The sequence below is a fragment of the Stegostoma tigrinum genome, chromosome 4, assembly GCF_030684315.1.
Source record: "Stegostoma tigrinum isolate sSteTig4 chromosome 4, sSteTig4.hap1, whole genome shotgun sequence".
Classification (NCBI taxonomy): Eukaryota; Metazoa; Chordata; class Chondrichthyes; order Orectolobiformes; family Stegostomatidae; genus Stegostoma; species Stegostoma tigrinum.
This window is the reverse complement of record NC_081357.1, coordinates 20,077,010-20,096,971: the sequence shown is the minus strand read 5'-3', so window position 1 is coordinate 20,096,971 and position 19,962 is coordinate 20,077,010. Positions and strand designations below refer to the sequence as shown.

The window sequence follows — 19,962 nt, the reverse complement described above, 5'->3', positions numbered from 1 at the left end:
AGTTACACCAATACTGAGCCGAAAATGGTTGACACACAGACGTGTTGGTGCCTAGATTCAAAAAGAAGCAATGAATAATGAGAGAGCTTGTGGTGTCTCGTCACACAAAACCAGTCTGATCAAAGTCAGCAGAATATACTCCCTCTTAAGTGTTAAAAAAAAGACAGCATTACATTCCCCATGTGGGAATACCTGCATATCTCTCCCCAGCCTAATGATATTTGGTCACACATTCCACTCTAAGCTCCCTATCTTTCCCATCAAACAGCCTTTGCCAATGTGAAGTGGCCTGTGCTTACTTGCCCTGGTAACCCAGCCATGCTGCAGCTGCCAGGGGTGATGCATTTTGGAGGTCAAGGATGCATTTAGTTAATGGTCTCAGACATTTCATTAAATAATTTCATGGTCTAATGGTCCGGAGATATTTCAGGCATGCTATTGATAGCCAGCAGCAGCACCTAGTTCTGATGGAGTTAGTTCTCTGTGATGTTGCACTGGCTGGCTGTAATTTAATATAAGCGAGCTCTGTGAGTCAGGCCATACAGGGCATGACTCTTTTTGTCCTGTTTGAATGAAGGAAATTGTGGAACCGACGCTATTGTGATTGAAGTCCCGTAAGGAGTGTTAGAGGCAGTGTTACAAGATCGCGCATGGATAAAGATGAAGGGAATCATTCTGCTCACTTGGTCTAATTCTTTGACAATAAATAGGAAAAGGAGGTGGTTGTTTAGTCCCTCAGAGTCTGTTCTGCCATTTGGTTAGTTCACAGCAAATTTATACCTTGCTTCCTTTACCCACATTGGTTCCTAGCCTTTAATACTCTGGTGAAATTTTTAATAAATGCCCGGCCTCTGAGCCTTTTGGGAAAACACGTTGCAGATTTGCAGTATGTGTGAAGAAGTGCTTTTTGACATCAGTCCTGAAGAGTCTGCTGTAATTTTAGTTCAAGCTCATGCCCCCTTATTAAGGACTTCACCAACAGAGGAAATGGTTTCTCATTATTGTCGTTTCAAATCCTTGAAATGTCTTAATCACCTCAAATGGATCATACCTCATTCTTCTACATGAAAAGATATACAAAGCTAATCTATGCACCTTATTGTCACATGTAACCTTTATTAGTCTTAGTATCATTCCAATGTGTATGGGCTGCATATCCTTCCCCCCTCACCCCTCCCCTCCCCAATCGTCCCATCATAGAATCAGTGCATCCATTCTAAGGGGCATGACCAAGGACTGGATAGGCTGAGATGTTTCTTCACTGGAGCGTAGAACGTTGACAGGTGATCTTGTAGAGTTTCATAAAATCATGACAGGTATAGATGAGGCGAACGGCACATACCTTTTCCCGAGGGTGGAGGATTTCAAAACTACAGCCATATTTTTAAGGTGAGAGGAGAAAGATTTTAAAAGGACACGAGGGGCAATTTTTTCATACAGAGTGGTTCATGTGCGAAGTGAGCTTCCGGGGTAGTGGCCGATGCAGGTACAGTTACAACGTTTAAAAGATGTTTAGATAAGTACATGAATAAGAAATTTTTGGAGAGACATGGGCCAAGCACAGGCAGGTGGGACTTGTTTCATTTGGGATTATGGTTGGTATAGACTGGTAGGACTAAAGGGTCTGTTTCTGTGCTGTATGACTGTGACTGAATGCCAGTCATAATATTCAGTTTAACCAGAGCTTTGTGCAGCTGTAATGTAATTTGATCAACACAAGCTGCACCATCTCTGTTTCCTGAACGCACCCACTATTGTGAACTTTCTTAGAAATTGTTCCACTTTTTCACCACCCTATTTTTGTTTTACTTGTGGGATGTGAGTGTCACTGGCTAGGCCAGTATTAATTGCCCATCTTTGGTTGCCCTTAAGAAGGGGATGATTGAACTGCTGCAGTCAAAATGCCATTAGGGAGGAAATTCCAGGGTGTTGGCACAGTGACACCGAAGGAACGGTGATATATTTCCCAGCAGGGAGGGGAACTTGCAGGTGATGAGGGTTCCTATAAACACAGAAGATAGGAGCAGGAGGAGGCCATTTGGCCCTTCAGGCCTGCTCTGCCATTCATCACAATCATGGCTGATCATCCAACTCAAGAGCCTAATCCTGCCTTCTCCCTATAACTTTTGATCCCATTTACTCCAAGTGCTGTATCTAGCTGCCTCTTGAGTACATTCACTGTTTTGGCATCAACTCTTTCTGTGGTCATGAATTCCACCGGCTCACCACTGTTTGGATGAAGAAATGCCTCCTCATCTCCATTCTAAACGGTCTACCCTGAATCCTCATACTGTGACCTCCTGGTTCTGGACACACCCACCATTGGGAACATCCTCACTGCATCAACCCTGCCTGGTCCTGTTAGAATTTTATAAGTCTCTATGAGATCCCCCCTCATTCACCTGAACTCTAGTGAAAACAATCCCAACCTAGTCAATATCTCCTCATAGGTCAGACCCGCCATCCCTGCAATCAGCCTGGTAAACATTTGCTGCATTCTCTCTCAAGAGCAACAGCATCTTTTCTCAGAAAAGGAGACCAAAACTGCATACAATATTCCAGGTGTGATCTCACCAAGACCCTGTATAACTGCAACAACACATCCCTGCTCCTGCACTCGAAACCTCTCACAATGAAGACCAGCATACCATTTGCCTTCTTTACCACCTGCTGCACCTACATGCTTACCTTCAGTGACTGGTGCACAAAGACACCCAGGTCGCACTGCACACTCCCCTCTCCCAGTTTACAGCCATTCAGGTAGTAACCTGCCTTCTTGCTTTTGCTTCTGAAGCGAATAATCTCATATTTATCCAAATTATACTGCATCTGCCATTGATTTGCCCACTCACCCAACGTGTTAAGATCATGCTGAAGGATCTGTGCATCCTCATCGCAGTTCACCAACAACCCCTACCCGGCCCACGCAACTTGGTATCATCTGCAAACGTAGAAATGTTACATGTTGTTCCCTCATCCAAATCATTCATTTATATTGTTAATAGCTGGTGCCCCAGCATTGATCTCTGTGGCACTCCACTAGTTACTGCCTGTCAATTTGTAAAGGACCTATTAATTCCTACGCTTTGTTGCCTCTCTGCTAACCATTTCCTATCCATTTCCCCAATTCCAAGTGCTTTAATCTTGCAAAATAATCTCTTATGTGGGACTTTGTCAAACACTTGCTGAAAGTCCAAGTATACTACATCAACTGGCTCCCCCTTGTCAACTCTACTACTGACTGCTTCATAGAATTCCAACAGATTTGCCGAGCGTAATTTCCCCTTCATTAATCCATTCTGACTTAGTCTGATCCTGCCATTGCTTTCTAAATGCTCCACCATAAAGCCCTTGATAATGTATCCAGAATATTCCCCATTTCCAATGTTAGGCTTACTGATCTATAATTCCCTGTTTTCTACATCCCTTCCTGAATATTGGAGTGACATTAGCTACCTTCCAATCTGCAGGGACTGTTCCAGAATCTATAGAATTCTAGAAGATGATGACCAATGCATCCACTATTTCTAGAGCTACTTCCTTAAGTACTCTGGGATATAGATTATCAGGCCCTGGGAACTTATCAGCCTTCAATCCCAATAATTTTCCCAGCATCATTTCTTTACTAATATTGATGTCCCTCAATTCTCCCTTCTCACTAAATCTTGCATCCTCCAACATGTCTGGTTTATGATTTGTGTCCTCTTTTGTGAAGACAGAACCAAAGTATATATTTAGTTGCTCAGCCATTTTTTTGTTCCCTATCATACATTCCTCCATTTCTGTCTGGAGGGGATCTACATTTGCCTTCACCAATCTCTTTCTCCTCATGTGCCTATACAAACTCTTAGTGTCGATCTTTATGCTCCCTGCCAGCTTACTTTCACACTGTATTTTCCCCTTCCCCTTCTTTATCAATCCCTTGGTCCTTCTCTGCTGAATTCTAAACTGCTCCCAATCCTCAGACACATTATTTTTCTTGGCCAATCTACGTGCTTCTTCCTTAGATCAGATACAATCCCTAATTTCCTTTGTAAACCGTGGATTGGCTCTCTTACCCATTTTGCTTTTGTGACAGACAGGAATAAACAGCTGTTGTAGTTCCCCCATGCATTCCCTGAATGTTTGCCTTTGCCTATCTACTATCATCCCTTTCAGTAACTTGCCCCAATCTGTCAAGGCCAACTCTGACCTCGTATCTTCATAGTTTCCTTTATCAAGATTCAGCACTGTGGTCTGTGAATCAACTACCTGAATCTCCATCTTGAAAAAAATTTCTATCATGTTACGGTTGCTTATCCACAAGGGGTCTCGCACAGCTAGATTGGCAGTGATTCCCTTCACATTACACAGTACCCAGTCTAAGATGACCTGCTGTCTAGTTGGTTCCTTGATATATTGGCCAAGAAGACTATTCTGTGTCGGCTACCCTTGTCCTTCTGGATGGAAGTGGTCATGGGTTTAGAAGGTGCTGTCTGAGGGAATTTCTGTAGCACATCTTGTTGACAGTACACAGTGCTGCTAAGGAGCACTGGTGATGGAGTGATTGAATACTTCTGGATGTGGTGCCAGTTAAGTGGGCTGCTTGTCCTGGATGCTCTCAAGCTTCTTGAGTGTTGTAGGAGCTGTCCCCATCCAGACAAGTCGGATGAATCCCAGCACACTCCTGACTTGTGCCATTAGATGATGGACAGAGTTTGAGGAGTCAGGAGGTGAGTTACTTTCTGCAGTATTCCTTGACTCTGACCTGCTTTTGTATGCACAGTACGTACATGGCAAGTCCAGTGAGCTACCGGTCAATAGGAAGTCCCAAAATGTTGATAGTGGAGATTTGGAGATGGTGGCACCATTGAATGTTAAGGGGAGTGGTTAGATTGCTTCTTATTGGAGATGGTCATTGCTTGGCATTTGTGCAGCTTGAATGTCACTTACTACTTGTCAGCCCAAGCCTGATATTGTCCAAAACTTGCTGCTTTTGAACAGATGATAATGGGAACTGCAGATGCTGGAGAATCCAAGATAATGAAATGTGAGGCTGGATGAACACAGCAGGCCCAGCAGCATCTCAGGAGCACAAAAGCTGACGTTTCGGGCCTAGACCCTACATCAGAGAGGGGGTTGGGGTGAGGGTTCTGGAATAAATAGGGAGAGAGAGGGAGGCGGACCGAAGATGAACAGAAAAGAAGATAGGTGGAGAGGACAGTATAGATGGGGAGGTAGGGAGGGGATAGGTCAGTCCAGGGAAGACAGACAGGTCAAAGAGGTGGGATGAGGTTAGTAGGTAGGAGATGGAGGTGCGGCTTGGGGTGGAAGGAAGGGATGGGTGAGAGGAAGAGCAGGTTAGGGAGGCAGAGACAGGTTGGACTGGTTTTGGGATGCAGTGGGTGGAGGGGAAGAGCTGGGCTGGTTGTGTGGTGCAGTGGGGGGAGGGGACGAATTGGGCTGGTTTTGGGATGCGGTGGGGGAAGGGGAGATTTTGAAGCTGGTGAAGTCCACATTGATACCATTGGGCTACCATTGCGTCCTCACCTCAACAACTTCTCTTTCGATTCCTCCCACTTCCTACAGACTAAGAGGGTGGCCATGGGCACCCGCATGGGCCCCAGCTATTCCTGCCTCTTTGTAGGTTATGTGGAACAGTCCCTCTTCCGCACCTACACAGGCCCCGAACCCCATCTCTTCCTCCGTTACATTGATGACTGTATCGGCGCCGCCTCTTGCTCCCCAGAGGAGCTCGAACAGTTCATCCACTTCACCAACACCTTGCACCCCAACCTTCAGTTCACCTGGGCCATCTCCAGCACATTCCCTCACCTTCCTGGATCTCTCAGTCTCCATCTCAGGCAACCAGCTTGTAACTGATGTCCATTTCAAGCCCACCGACTCCCACAGCTATCGAGAATACACCTCCTCCCACCCACCCTCCTGCAAAAATTCCATCCCCTATTCCCAATTCCTCCGCCTCTGTCGCATCGGCTTCCACGATGAGGCATTCCACTCCCGCACATCCCAGATGTCCAAGTTCTTCAAGGACCACAACTTGCCCCCCACAGTGGTCGAGAATGCCCTTGTCCGCGTCTCCCGCATTTCCCGCAACACATCCCTCACACTACGCCCCCGCCACAACCGCCCAAAGAGGATCCCCCTCGTTCTCACAGACCACCCCACCAACCTCCGGATACAACGCATCATCCTCCGACACTTCCGCCATCTACAATCTGACCCCACAACCCAAGACATTTTTCCATCCCCACCTCTGTCTGCTTTCCAGAGAGACCACTCTCTCTGTGACTCCCTTGTTCGCTCCACACTGCCCTCCAACCCCACCACACCCGGCACCTTCCCCTGCAACCGCAGAAAATGCTACACTTGCCCCCACACCTCCTCCCTCACCCCCATCCCAGGCCCCAAGATGACTTTCCACATTAAGCAGAGGTTCACCTGCACATCTGCCAATGTGGTATACTGCATCCACTGTACCCGGTGTGGCTACCTCTACATTGGGGAAACCAAGCGGAGGCTTGGGGACCGCTTTGCAGAACACCTCCGCTCGGTTTGCAATAAACAACTGCACCTCCCAGTCGCAAACCATTTCCATTCCCCCTCCCATTCTTTAGACGACATGTCCATCATGGGCCTCCTGCAGTGTCACAATGATGCCACCCTAAGGCTGCAGGAACAGCAACTCATATTCTGCTTGGGAACCCTGCAGCCCAATGGTATCAATGTGGACTTCACCAGCTTCAAAATCTCCCCTTCCCCCACTGCATCCCAAAACCAGCCCAGTTCGTCCCCTCCCCCCACTGCACCACACAACCAGCCCAGCTCTTCCCCTCCACCCACTGCATCCCAAAACCAGTCCAACCTGTCTCTGCCTCCCTAACCTGTTCTTCCTCTCACCCATCCCTTCCTCCCACCCCAACCCGCACCTCCATCTCCTACCTACTAACCTCATCCCACCTCATTGACCTGTCTGTCTTCCCTGGACTGACCTATCCCCTGCCTACCTCCCCACCTATACTCTCCTCTCCACCTCTCTTCTTTTCTTTCCATCTTCGGTCCGCCTCCCCCTCTCTCCCTATTTATTCCAGAACCTTCACCCCATCCCCCTCTATGATGTAGGGTCTAGGCCCGAAACGTCAGCTTTTGTGCTCCTGAGATGCTGCTGGGCCTGCTGTGTTCATCCAGCCTCACATTTTATTATCTTGGAATTCTCCAGCATCTGCAGTTCCCATTATCTCACATTTTATTATCTTGCTTTTGAACATAGACTGCTTCAGTTTCTGAAGAGTCACGAACGTAGAAATGGGAATGTTCATAGATGACTGCGCTGACTTTACGATGGAGGGAAGGTCATTGATGAAGCAGATCAAGATGTTTGAGCCCCGGACACCAACCTGAGGACCTTCTGCAGAGTTGTCTTGGAGATATTGTTCAAGTTCAGGGCTCCTAACCTGTTTTCTGCCCTTACTAACCAAATGCTTTACAAACTTCATAAATTTTGATCGCACTTATTTGGCAGCCTTTGTGCAACTACCAGTCAAGGAGCTTTCAACCAACATTGAATTACTTGCTGGGATTCCTTTGTGTTAACACAATGTGATCGCTCCGTGAAGGGACAGAGAATGGAGTCACGGCCACACTGTGCAAACCTGCAGCTTTTTTAACCTCCTTTTAGTTTATTGAGTACTGCAATTTTAAATGAAGGACCACCAGCAAAGTTTCAGTAGAAGAGCGGATAAAGGTTATTGAGTAACTCTTGGTGAAAGTTACTGCATAAAAAAAGTGATACGATTATAGCTAAAGTACAGACACAAAGATTAAAATAGTTACGGACAAAAGGTATGGATAAAGATGAAAGAAAGATCCGTCTTATTGTTGTAGGCCTGTTACTTGCTTGAAGATTCTGTCTGTCAGGTGAAGTGATTGAAGTCAGACTTCAGCAGCTGTGGTGGTTTCTGTAGTTGAATAGTTGCTTCAAGAGGTGGCCTGCGCAGAGCAGGTGCTGAGAGGAAGTGAAGACTCCTTTATTTTGCTTTTATGACATTACAGGTTCTGGTAACTGGGTATAGTACTGCATCCCTTTTTTGCAGTCTGCTTTTTCCCCATCTCCCTTTCAAGAATCTTCTTGCTGTCTCTCTCTGTCTCTCCCTCACACTGCCTATCTTTCTATGATCGTGTCTGTCTGAGACCTTGCAGTTCTGCTTAAGATGGTGTCTCACAACATGTCCAGTACAGATGAAAACTTCAGATGGCTGCTCTGTTCATTTTTGATGTGTCACTGTTCCACAAAAGCAAGTCAGTCCTGCTGCAGTTCCCTGTGTGGTTTAGAAGACCCATTGTATTGTCCAAGAATTCTTGACGTCGCCCTCTATGATTCATAGAGTCATAGAGTCGTACAGCATAGAAAAAGGCCCTTTGGTCCATAATGCCTGTGCTGACCAACCAACACCAAAATACTCTAATTCCAAGCGAGCTGTGATGAAGGGTCTAGGCCCGAAATGTCAGCTTTTGTGCTCCTAAGATGCTGCTTGGCCTGCTGTGTTCATCCAGCTTCACACTTTGTTATCTTGGATTCTCCAGCATCTGCAGTTCCCATTATCTCTACTCTAATTCCTTTTAGCTGCACTTGATCCATAGCCTGTTTATGACCTGGCATTTAAGTGCTTATCCAGAAGCCTGTTAAATGTTGTGAGAGTACATGCCTCCAACATCATCTCAGGCAGCATGTCCCATACACTTCTTGGTAAAAAAGAAAATTCTCAAATCTCTTTAAACTAGTTACTCTTCACCATTAAGCATATATCCTCTGGTCTTCAACACATCTGCCACAGGGAAAAGATTCTTGCAATCTACTCTGTACATGCCTCTCATTATTTTTTATACCTCAGTCCAATCCTCCCCAGCCTCCTCTGCTCCAGGGAAAGCAAACTCAGCCTATCCAGTCTTTCTCTTTAACTGAGACTTTTCATTCCAGGCAACCTCCTGATGAATACAGCGTGGACCTGGAGGAACACAGCAGATCAGGCAGCATCAGAAGAGCAGGAGAGTCAACATTTCGGGTTTACACCCTTCAGCTTGACTGGGTAGAGGGAAGGGAGCTCAGAAATAAATAGAGGGAAGAGCATGGGTGGGGTTGGGGAAGTAGGTAGGATGATGGATAGATGGATCTCCCCTGCAGCTTCTCCAGTGGAATGACATCCTTCTGAAAGGGTACTGACCAGAGATAATATACCGATCTATCTGTTTTTTGGCTGACAGTGAATTGACAAGAACAGTAAAGGAGGCATATTGTAAGATGCTGCATCCATTTTGAAAATTCAGATTAACCTTTTATACAGGTACAATATTAATAAGATTTAAATTCAGATCGTTCAGACGAGAAGGAACAGAACTGCAAGAATATATAATATCATAATTGGATAGTCATGCCAAAAGACAATGGCAGAGTAGTTACAAAAGCAGTAGAGCACGAAGACTCTGTGGTACAAGAGCAATGCATAATAACACTGTACTGTTTAATATAGTCAAATAACAGTGACTTATTCATCTACAGTAGCTTTGCACTATTCTTAAATTTGCAATTGATTCAAATCCATATTTATTTTGGAAAATCAAGGTGGAGCTATAGAGTCAAAGAGTCCTGCAGCAGACCTGAGACAGACCCTTTGGCCCAAACTGGTCCATGCTGACCAAAATGTCTATCCATGCCAAGCCCACTTCCCTGTACTTGGTCCGTATCCTTTCTAAACCTTTCCTATCCATGTATTTGTCCAAATGCCTTTTAAATGTTGTTAATGTACTGGCATCAACTACATTTGCTGGCAGCTCATTCCATATGCATAACACCATTTGTGTAAAAATGTTGCCCCTGAGGCCCCCATGAATTCTTTCCCCTCTTACCTTAAACTGATGCCCTCTAGTCCTTGATTTCCCAACCCTGGCGTTAAAAAACTGAGTGCATTCCCCCTATCCATGTCTCTCATGATCTTATACACTTCTATAAGATACCCCGTTAGTCTCATACACTCTAAAGAAAAAGGTCCTAGCTTGTCCAACCTCTCCTTTAAACTCAGTCCCTTGAGTCCTGGCAACAACCTTATAAATCTCTGCACTCTTTCCAGTTTAATAATATCCTTCCTAGATCAAAGTGACCAAAACTGAACTCACATCTCCAAGTCACAGACAACACAATGTAGAACTGGAGGAACACAGTAGGCCAGGCTGAAGGAGGGTCCCAGCCCAAAACGTCAACTTTCCTGCTCGTCTGATGCTTCCTGGCCTGCTGTGTTCCTCCATCTCCACACTGTGTTGTCTCTGACTCCAGCATCTGCAACTCTTGGTGTCTCACAATACTCCAAGTGCGGCCTCACTAACATCCTGTAAATGGCAACATAAAGTCCCAATTTTTGTACTCGGTGCCCTGTCTGATGAAGGTCAGTGTGCCAAAAGCCTTCTTCTCTGCCCCATCTACCTGTGACTCCAAAAGAACTCTAACAAATTTGTGAGGCATGATCTCCCACACACGAAGCCATGCTGATTACTCCTAATCAAGTCCTGTCTTTCCAATTGCATGTATATCATGTCCCTCAGAATCTTCTCAAGTAATTTATCTACCACAGGTGTTAAGTTTACTGATCTATAATTCCCAGGTTTCTCTTTGCAGCCCTTCTTGAATAAGGGCACAACATTCGCTTCAATCTCCAGGACCTCACCCGCGGCTAACAACGATACAAATATATCAGGCAGGGCCCCTGCAATTTTCTCTCTAGCCTGTTGCAGGGTTCTTGAATATATCTGATCAGTTCCAGGAGATTTACTCACTTTCATACATTCTAATACTTCCAACACCTCTTCTACTGTGATTTGGACTGCCCCCAAGATATCACATTAACTTCCCCAAGTTCCCAAGCCTTCATGTCTTTATCCATGGTAAAGACAGAGGAGAAATATTCATTGAGAACCTTGCCCATCTCCTGCGGTTCCACATACGTGTCCATTTTGGTCCTTGAGGGGTCCTATTCTCTTTCTGGTTATGCTTTCTGCTTTAATGTACTTAAAGAATCTCTTTGGATTCACCCTAATCTTCTTAGCCAAAGCTATCTCGTGCCCCTTTTTCGCCCTCCTGATTTCTTCCTTCAGTAATCTCCTGTATTCCCTGTACATCTCCAGGGATTCTCTTGATCCCAGCTGCCTGTTCCTGATCAATGCCTCTTTTTTTTTCTGGTCAAAGCCTCAATATCTTGTCATCCAGCGTTCCCTACTCTTGCCCAACCTTGCCCGTCATCCTCATGGGATCATACAGACCTTGAACTCCAGCTATCACACTTTTAAAGGCCTCCCACTAGTTTAGCTGCAAACAAACTACTCCAATCAAAGCCTGCAAGCTCCTGTCTAATTCCATCAAAACTCACCTTGCCCTAATTTAGAACTTGAACCTGTGGGCCAGTTTTGTCCCTCTGTATACCTATTTTAAAATTCATAGGACAATGGTCACCGGTCCAAAAGAGCTCCCACCTGTCCTGCGCTATTTCCAAAAAGTGGGTCGAGTTTTGTCCCTTCCCAGGTAGGACCTTCTATACACTGCTTGAGGAACATTCCTGAGCACATTTAACAAATTCCACCCCCTCTAAGCCCTTAACACTATGGCAGTCCCAGTCTGCATTAGGAAAAATTAAAATCTCCCACTATGCCAACCCTATTGCTCCCGCAACTCTCCCCAGTCTCTCTGCATATTTGTTCCTCTTAATTCCTGTTGACTATTTCATGGTCTATAGTACAACCCAATAACGTCACCATCCACACCCTGAGTTCACTGGCCTTACCTATCAGCCCTCTTGCATTGAAATAGATGCAATTTAATCAAACAGGCATTCCTCACTCTCTGCCCTGTTGCAGACTGACCTGTCTGTTCAACTTTCTATTTCTGATTACTGTGTCTCCGTCCAGCCTCACACTTGCCTCCCTGCTGTTGAGGATCCCACCCCCTACTAATCTAGTTTAAACCTTGCCTTGTAGCATCAGCAAGTTTGCCCACCGGGATATTGATCCCCCTCCAGTTCAGGTGCCACCCATCTCTCTTGAACAGGTCACCTCTGCCCCAGAAAAGATCCCAATGATCCTGGAATCTGAATCCCTGCCCCTTGCACCAGTTCTTTAGCCACGCATTGATCTGCCATATCCTCCTGTTCTTACCCTCACTAGCATGTGGCACTGGAAGTAATCCAGAGATAACCACCATTGAGGTCCTGGTTTTTAACTTTTTTTCTAGCTCTCTCTGTAATCACTCCTCAGGACCTCATCCTTATTTCTCCCTATGTCATTAGTGCTAATGTCCACAGTGACTTCTGGCTGCTCACCCTCCTCCTTGAGAATGTCCTGCAGCCACTCCGGGACATCCTGCACCCTGGGAAGCAACACACCATGCTGGATAGTCCCCCTAACTATTTGAGTCTCCTATCACTAAGGTCCTGTTTACCTTTGCCCTTTCCCACTGCGTCCCAGAGCCAGTCATAGTGCCACTGACCTGGCTACTGCTGCTTTCCCCTGAATGGTCATTCCCCCCAACAGTACCCAAAATGGTTTAGTCGATTTCGAGGGAAATGGCCACAGGGGGTTCCTGCACTCTCTGCCTACTCCCTTTGTCTTTCCTGCTGGTCACCTAGCTACTCTCTACCTGCACCTTAGGTGTGACTATCTGACTAAAACTCTTTTCTATGATGTGCTCAGCATCTTGGATGATCCTGAGTGCATCCACATTCCACTCCCTAACATGGTCTCCCAGTAACTGCAGCTGGGTGCACTTCCCACAGGTTTAGACATCTGGGATGATGGAAGTCTCCCCGAGTTCCCACATCCTGCAGGAGGAGCATGCTACTGCCTCAATTACTATCTTAGATGCTCTCACACTAAAGAGGGAAGTTAAAAGGACTTTTACCTGAGTTTACCTGTACTTTTTGCTGAGCTGCTGCTCACCAAAGCCTCTCAAGCCAACACCTTACTTCTCACTCTCCTACCAACAAATTTTCAATAGTGTCTCTCTCCCTCTTTTTTCTTTGGTTAGAGGAGGAGGGAGGTGGGGAAGCACTGCAGTTTGGTACAAATTGGTCAACTCTCTCATAGTGAAGGTGTTTATTTGAAAGGGGTCTAATCCAGCATTATTCAGAAAGCAAGTGTTGGTCAACCCCTGTGGTGCGCTAATGAAAATTGTTTTTTTATTCTGTGCTGGTTCACGACTGGTGATAAAAATTGAAGGCCATAATCTTGTTTTCCATTCAGAATAATCAAGGATTATTTTCACTTTAGAAGATCTGGAGACTGAAAGATTTTACAGCAGCTCGGAGCACACCTGACAGGAGTCGTAGAGTCATACAGCACAGAAACAGACCCTTCGGTCCAACTCGAGCATGCTGACTAGTGTCCTAAACTGAACTAGCCCTGTTTGCCTGTGTTTGGCCCATATCCCTCTAAACCTTTCCTAGTCACAGACTTATCTACATCTTTTAAATGGGGTAACTGTACTTAGTTTCTCTCCCAGAAACGAGTCCTTCAAAGTGGTTCAAGAATTCTGAGAAAGGGTCACCGGACCCGAAACGTTAACTGTGATTTTTTTTCTTCACAGATGCTGCCAGACCTGCTGAGCTTTGCCAGCAACTTCTGTTTTTGTTTCTGGTTCAAGAATTACAGTAGCTTGGCCGATGTTAGTTTTTTGCGTGGATAACTTTCAAAAGGGAATTGAAAAATACTTGCAGGGGGAGAATTTGCAGTGTTAAAGGAACTAGAAAAGGGACAGTGATCAGTTGCTGTGTTCTTTTGACACATTTGACCAAATAGACCCCTTCATTGCTGTATGATTCATTGATTCTATAGTTCTTAAATGTCACCAGGATCGACACCTCAAAGAAATGATTGAACATTTTATCTGGGACTGAGGTGTTTGGCTTTCCCATTTTCTCCAAATTCCTTTAATTTCTCTTTATAGAAATTAACGAATGCGCCAGTAATCCCTGTCAGAACGGAGGGCTTTGTGTGGATGCTGTGAATCAATATACATGTACTTGCATAAACAGCTGGATGGGGCGCCACTGTCAATATTCGGGACAGACAGGTTTGTAACATCTGGAGAGGCAGAATATTGTCTGGATTTGAGTTGGTGAGAACAGTAACTCTTTCCAGCGAAAGCTGAGGAACAAACATATTGACGTTCAGAAAGCCAGACATTTTTTTAAAAATTGACCTAAGAATTGAAAAGTATTTTCTGCTCTGTTATGAAGTAATTTTGCACATGCTGTGGTTTTTTGTGTTTTTGAAAAGCCATGTGGAATCCATTCCAGAAGCTTCTCTTTGAAGTGCTGTTATTATTGTGTGGGATGCAAGTACATTCCATGGCGGGCAACGTCATCATGTACTGTGAATAATATTTCTTTCCTTCTCTTTTGAGATGTATAAACAAAATATTGCAGAGCAGGATCAGAAGACTGAACAGCTGATTAGCCTTCTCAGTAATACACCACTCTGAGATTTCTATTACACTGTGATGTCATTGAATAGCCAAGCAGACCCGATGGGCTGAATGGCCTAATTCTGCTCTTACATCTCAGGGTCTTATATGTTTGCTGTTCCTGTTGGTAACTTTGTCCTGATGAGATACAGGCCTAATTCTGATCTCTGACCTTTTGCCGCGACTAAATCCTCAGAACATTTTTTAAAAATTAATTCACAGGATGAGGATGTCACTGGTTAGGCCAGTACTTATTGCCCATCCCGAATTTCCCATTGAACAGTTATCTACGTGGGTCTGGAGTCAAGGCCAGATGAGGTTAAGGATAGCCATTTCCTTCCCTAAATAATATTAGTGAACTAGATGAGTTTTTCCAACAATCAATAATGAATTCTTAATCGTTAGATATTTAATCCCAGATGTGTTTTTTTTAATTAAATTCAAATCCCATCATCTTCTTTGACGGGATTTGAACCTGGGTCCTCAAAACATGGCCTGGGTCTGTGGATTAACAGTCCAGTGATAATACTACAAGGCCATCACCTCCCCAAACCTGGGCCGGGTTGCATTGAAAGAATATTCCTTCCTTACTCAGTGGTTTGTCTGAGGTTTCAATAATTTCTTCCTTGTATACTCGTCTGTAACTTGTGACCATTAAAGTGAGATAATGTTTTGTGACTTGGAAACAAAATGTTGGCACCTTTCTGTGAAATTCCTGCCACTGCCATTTTTAACAAAAAAAATCGCTAACCAATTATTATGAGCAAGAGGATTTTGGAGCATTTCATACCGTGTGATTCCAAACAACTTTGCGGGTTAAATTAGAATGTGGTTACATTGTTGCCCAAATATTATCTTTTTAAAAGAACCAATTGGAGAATTCATTTAGTGGTCCTAAGCATCACTATTTTGTTGCCGAGACTCAGCCTTGGATATTACAGTGATGCCTAACTGTTTAATTATTGGTTACACATATTGACAGCATCTAAATCACTGGGAAATAATAAATTGTACAAGATGTTTTATCAGTGCATGATAGAATCCATTTGCTTTACAAAATTAACTTCCAAAATCTGGCCATCCATAGGGGAGAACAATAAAAACTTGCATTTCTCAAGTCACTTCCACAACATAGGAATGTTCCAGAATACATTACAGCCAATTTTGTTAGCTGTTGGTGTCTAGAAATAAAAACAGCCAATTTGTAAAATTGTAGTAAAGTCCTACAAAACAGCAGTGTGTTTAGAAGCATTATTTTAGTGATATCGGTTAGAGGGGTAACTGTTAGCCATTTTTGGAATAGTGTTGTGGGGGTTTTAAAATTGACATGAGGTAGCAGAGAGAGCCACAGTTAGTGACCCATGCAGAGACCTTCAACAATGCCGCACTCCCTTCGTACAGCTTTGAAACAGTGTGGAGGTGCTGGTGTTGAACTGGGGTGGATAAAGTCAAAAATCACCCGACACCAGGTTATAGTCCAATGGGTTTATTTGAAATCACAAGCCATTTTAGGTCTGTTCACTCCACTCACACCAGTTATATGATCCTTTGATCTCTCTGCCTATAAACTCTGTGTCTGTGTGCTGTCCTCTTGCTGCATCTGAAATGTCAGGTTAGATTTGGTGCAGGGGTAGGACTTGGATTCAGAAAATCATAGAGCAAAAGATGACCGTGCTATGCTGGCAGACGTGGCTGACACCCATTGAAAGAATTTTCATCCTCTCACAAAGATTTAAAATTGAACTCCTTCAGGTTATTGCCCATTTGGTTTCCCTGGGCCCAACACTGCCCAAACTAATGGGAAGAATTCCTGTGTTTGCCTTTTCAAAGAACATTACAGATGTGTTCTGCAAAAGGCAGGGTGTCTGCACATTAACACAGAATTGAAGAATGATCAGGTCACATGGGGAAATTGTAAACCCATGGTCTCCATTGAGTGATACCATTCCAAGTAAAACAAGTATCAAACCAGAATCCAGAATAAATAGAAGCATGGGTTGGTGGAGCCATTAAATTTAGTTAAAGCCTTTGTACTTTTGCCAACCATTTTATGTTTGCTGACATTTATCAAGAGCAGGGATTAAATTCCTGAGGCATTTCATTGCAGTTGTAGGCTACTTGTGACCTGTTGAAGACAGAGTAGTGCAAGCGATTTTTCTGGTATGTCACTTGCTGTGTGCCACCCCCTTCCCTCACCTCCCCCCCCCCCCCCCCCCCCCGGCCAACATCCCATTACTGCAGAATGGAGTGACCTGTCCTTCAGTCGGAAACCCCACTGTGCAGAGGTGGAGAGGACCCAACACTGCAGCTGTGATGCTGGCTTCCATATGAGTGGGAGCAATGAGAACAGCGTGTGCCAAGGTATGTGCTTATCAGAATAACATGTGGTCGCGTGTAGAGTGCATAAATTGCTACAACATTCTCAAACATCTGAATGAACACCACTTCTGTTGTAGGTTAATGGCTGCATTACAATTATCACCAACTCTGCTTTTTTTTAAACCCTTCCCTTGCAAAATATTCACTCCCATCTCCAAACCGGGCTTCTGCAATGGGGTCCTTCCTATTTCCATCATCGGTCAGTCACACTTATTCAGAAAACTACAGTTTGCATCTTCCAAGTTCCACAACCCATTACTCTGTCCATTGCACTCCCTGCTGGCTGACCCTGACCCCAGTAAAATGACTTTAATGTCCTCACCTTGCCTTTTTATTGATCTGTGGTCTTGCTGTGGACCGTCTTGCCCGTCTCCTCCAGGACCTAACATCACACGGACCATCTTTATGCTCGGCAAAACTTGGTTTCCCCCTGCTTCAATTCCACCATGGTGTGTCTCATGTCAACCATTAGATGGTGTCCTCCAACCCCACTCCTGAATCTTCCATCTCATCATCTCCCCCTCTTTTCGAAACCTCTCCCTTTTTTGCCAACATCTCACCACCCCCTTAATTTGTGCAACATTTCCAGTCTTTGCTCCTGGTTGGTTTTCACTCTGCACTGCTTTGCAGGGTCTCTGTGTCGATCAATAGGAGCGCTGTTGAAAGATGATGTTGGTTTTTATTTCACATTCATTAGCCCAAAATGAAAGGAGCAATTTTTAAAACGAATGAACCTGGTTCCTCAGCATAGCTGAGAGGGAAAGAATTTATTATCCCTCCAGAATTATCCTCGAGGTGGTGGTATGTAGCATTCGGATCTTGTACTCAGTAGTCACATTGTTCAAAGGACGAGGCAGAATTCAAACATACTCTTCTACGGGCAGAAACTGAGGGAATGCAGGATGATCATGTGGGAGATAGAGGGGGGTTATGGGTAAAAACAAGCAGAGGCAGAACCTCAGACATGTATTAGGGCCAGCTTAGTTGATTTACCATTAACATGCATTAAAACTTGTGTTTAAGTAACGGATCCCTCATAAATACCATTATAGTGACGAGTCATGTGTCTCACTGCACAGTGCAATCCAACTAAATCTGGATAAAGTTGCAGGTTCTGTATGCTCCAGAGATGTGTAATAGCATCTCTGAAAAGGATGATTAGAAAATAGCCATCCTAGGGAACAGAACAATGCAGTTGAGGAGCACATCATGCTGGCCCTCCATTTAATTTCTTGTTCTTTACAACAGAGCTCAAATATAACCGACTAGTAACTTCTGTTAAAGTCATTACTAATTGTGTAAATTAAAAATAATTTGTGCACCAGCCCAGTTCGCCTCAGACCACATCCGTACTTTTCTGTACTCTGATATAAAGCCAAATTGGCTGAAGCCTGAAAAAAAAACAATTTCCTGCTAAACCTTTTGAAGAACATAGCAAGGCGTTTGAACATGAGGCTAACTGGATTTGGACCTGTGTCACTGGATTCCACTTACGTGGCGAGATTAGAAAAGCTTGTTGTCTCTAGAGCAGAAAGGGGAAAGAGAGATTTAGAACAAAGATCAGTACAGCGCAGGAACAGGCCCTTCAGCCCTCGATGACTGCTTGAACACGTTTTGTCCTTCCGTACTAAAACTGTCTTCACTTACAGGATCAGTATCCCCTCTGTTGCCTTCCTATTCATGTATTCGTCCAGGTCTTTCTTGAATGTTGCTCTTGTGTCTGCTTCTATCACCTCCTCTGGGCACACGGCACTCTTTGTGTGAAAAATGTGCCTTGCGCATCTCTTTTAAACTTGCCCCTGCACCTTGAACCTGTATCCCCCAGTGCTTGACCCCTCCACCCTGGGGAAAGGCTTCATACTTTCTACTCTATCAATGCCATTCACAATCTTACAAACTTCTTTCAGGTCAGCCCTCAGCCTCCTGCATTCCAGTGTAAACAAACCTAGTCTATCTAACCTTTGTTCATAGCTAAAATCCACCATATCAGGCAACATCCTGGTAAACCTTTTCTGTGCTCCCTTCAAAGCATCCACATCGTTTTGGCAGTGTGGCGACCATCCTTTTGGTAGTGTGGTGACTATCCTTCTGGTAGTGTGGTGACCATCCTTCTGGCAGTGTGGCGACCATCCTTCTGGTAGGGTGGCGACCATCCTTCTGGTAGTGTGGCAACCATCCTTCTGGTAGTGTGGTGACCATCCTGCTAGTAGTGTGGCGACCATCCTTCTGGTAGTGTGGCGACCATCCTTCTGGCAGTGTGGCGACCATCCTTCTGGTAGTGTGGTGACCATCCTTCTGGCAGTGTGGCAGCCATCCTTCTGGTAGTGTGGTGACCATCCTTCTGGCAGTGTGGCGACCATCCTTATGGCAGTGTGGCAACCATCCTTCTGGCAGTGTGGCGATCTTCTGGCAGTGTGGCAACCATCCTTCTGGCAGTGTGGCGACCATCCTTCTGGCAGTGTGGTGACCATCTTTCTCATAGTGTGGTGACCATCCTTCTAGTAGTGTGGTGACCATCCTTCTAGTAGTGTGGTGACCATCCTTCTCATAGTGTGGTGACCATCTTCTGGCAGTGTGGTGACCATCCTTATAATTGTGGTGGATTTGAATAGAGACATGCTACATCATGAAGACTTACTGTATATATTTATGAAGAATTGAGTAGGAAGAACCTAGAGTGGAAGAGCTGGTTACCACATAGTATGTTTACAATAATTGGTAGAAGGACTGAAGCAGAGATGAGATTTTTTTTAGAAACAGAGACACATAGAAAAAGGATCAGAAGTAGGCCATTCTTCCCCTCAAACCCATACTGCCATTCAGCATCATCATGGTCGATCCTCCATCTTTGTGCAATTTTCCCATTCTGTCTCCATAACTCCATTAAAAATCCAGCCTCAATAAATCTATATCTTTCTTGGCCACCATGGCCTACTGTGGAAGTGAATTATCTGGTTCACCATCACCTGAGTGATACTATTTCTCCTTATCTCCATCCAAAATGGTTTGCTGCATCCCTGAGAACTGTGATTCCCTGATCTAGCTCCTCCACCTAGCCAGGAGAAACATCAATCCTGTATCCT

General features: G+C 44.8%; 1 protein-coding gene across 5 annotated transcripts in view; it reads left to right on the top strand.

Annotated features, from left to right (window-relative positions):
- The window catches only part of LOC125452241 (fibulin-7), an 81,154-nt gene that overhangs the window by 11,672 nt on the left and 49,520 nt on the right, over positions 1 to 19,962 (top strand). For 4 of the 5 annotated variants that reach the window (XM_059645725.1, XM_059645724.1, XM_048530415.2 and 1 more), the window contains 2 exons: positions 13,982 to 14,107; positions 16,742 to 16,861. In XM_059645725.1, coding sequence (XP_059501708.1) covers positions 13,982 to 14,107; positions 16,742 to 16,861 — 246 coding nt within the window. The remainder of the gene's footprint in view (positions 1 to 13,981; positions 14,108 to 16,741; positions 16,862 to 19,962) is intronic. The other variant, XM_048530414.2, reaches the window with a different exon arrangement.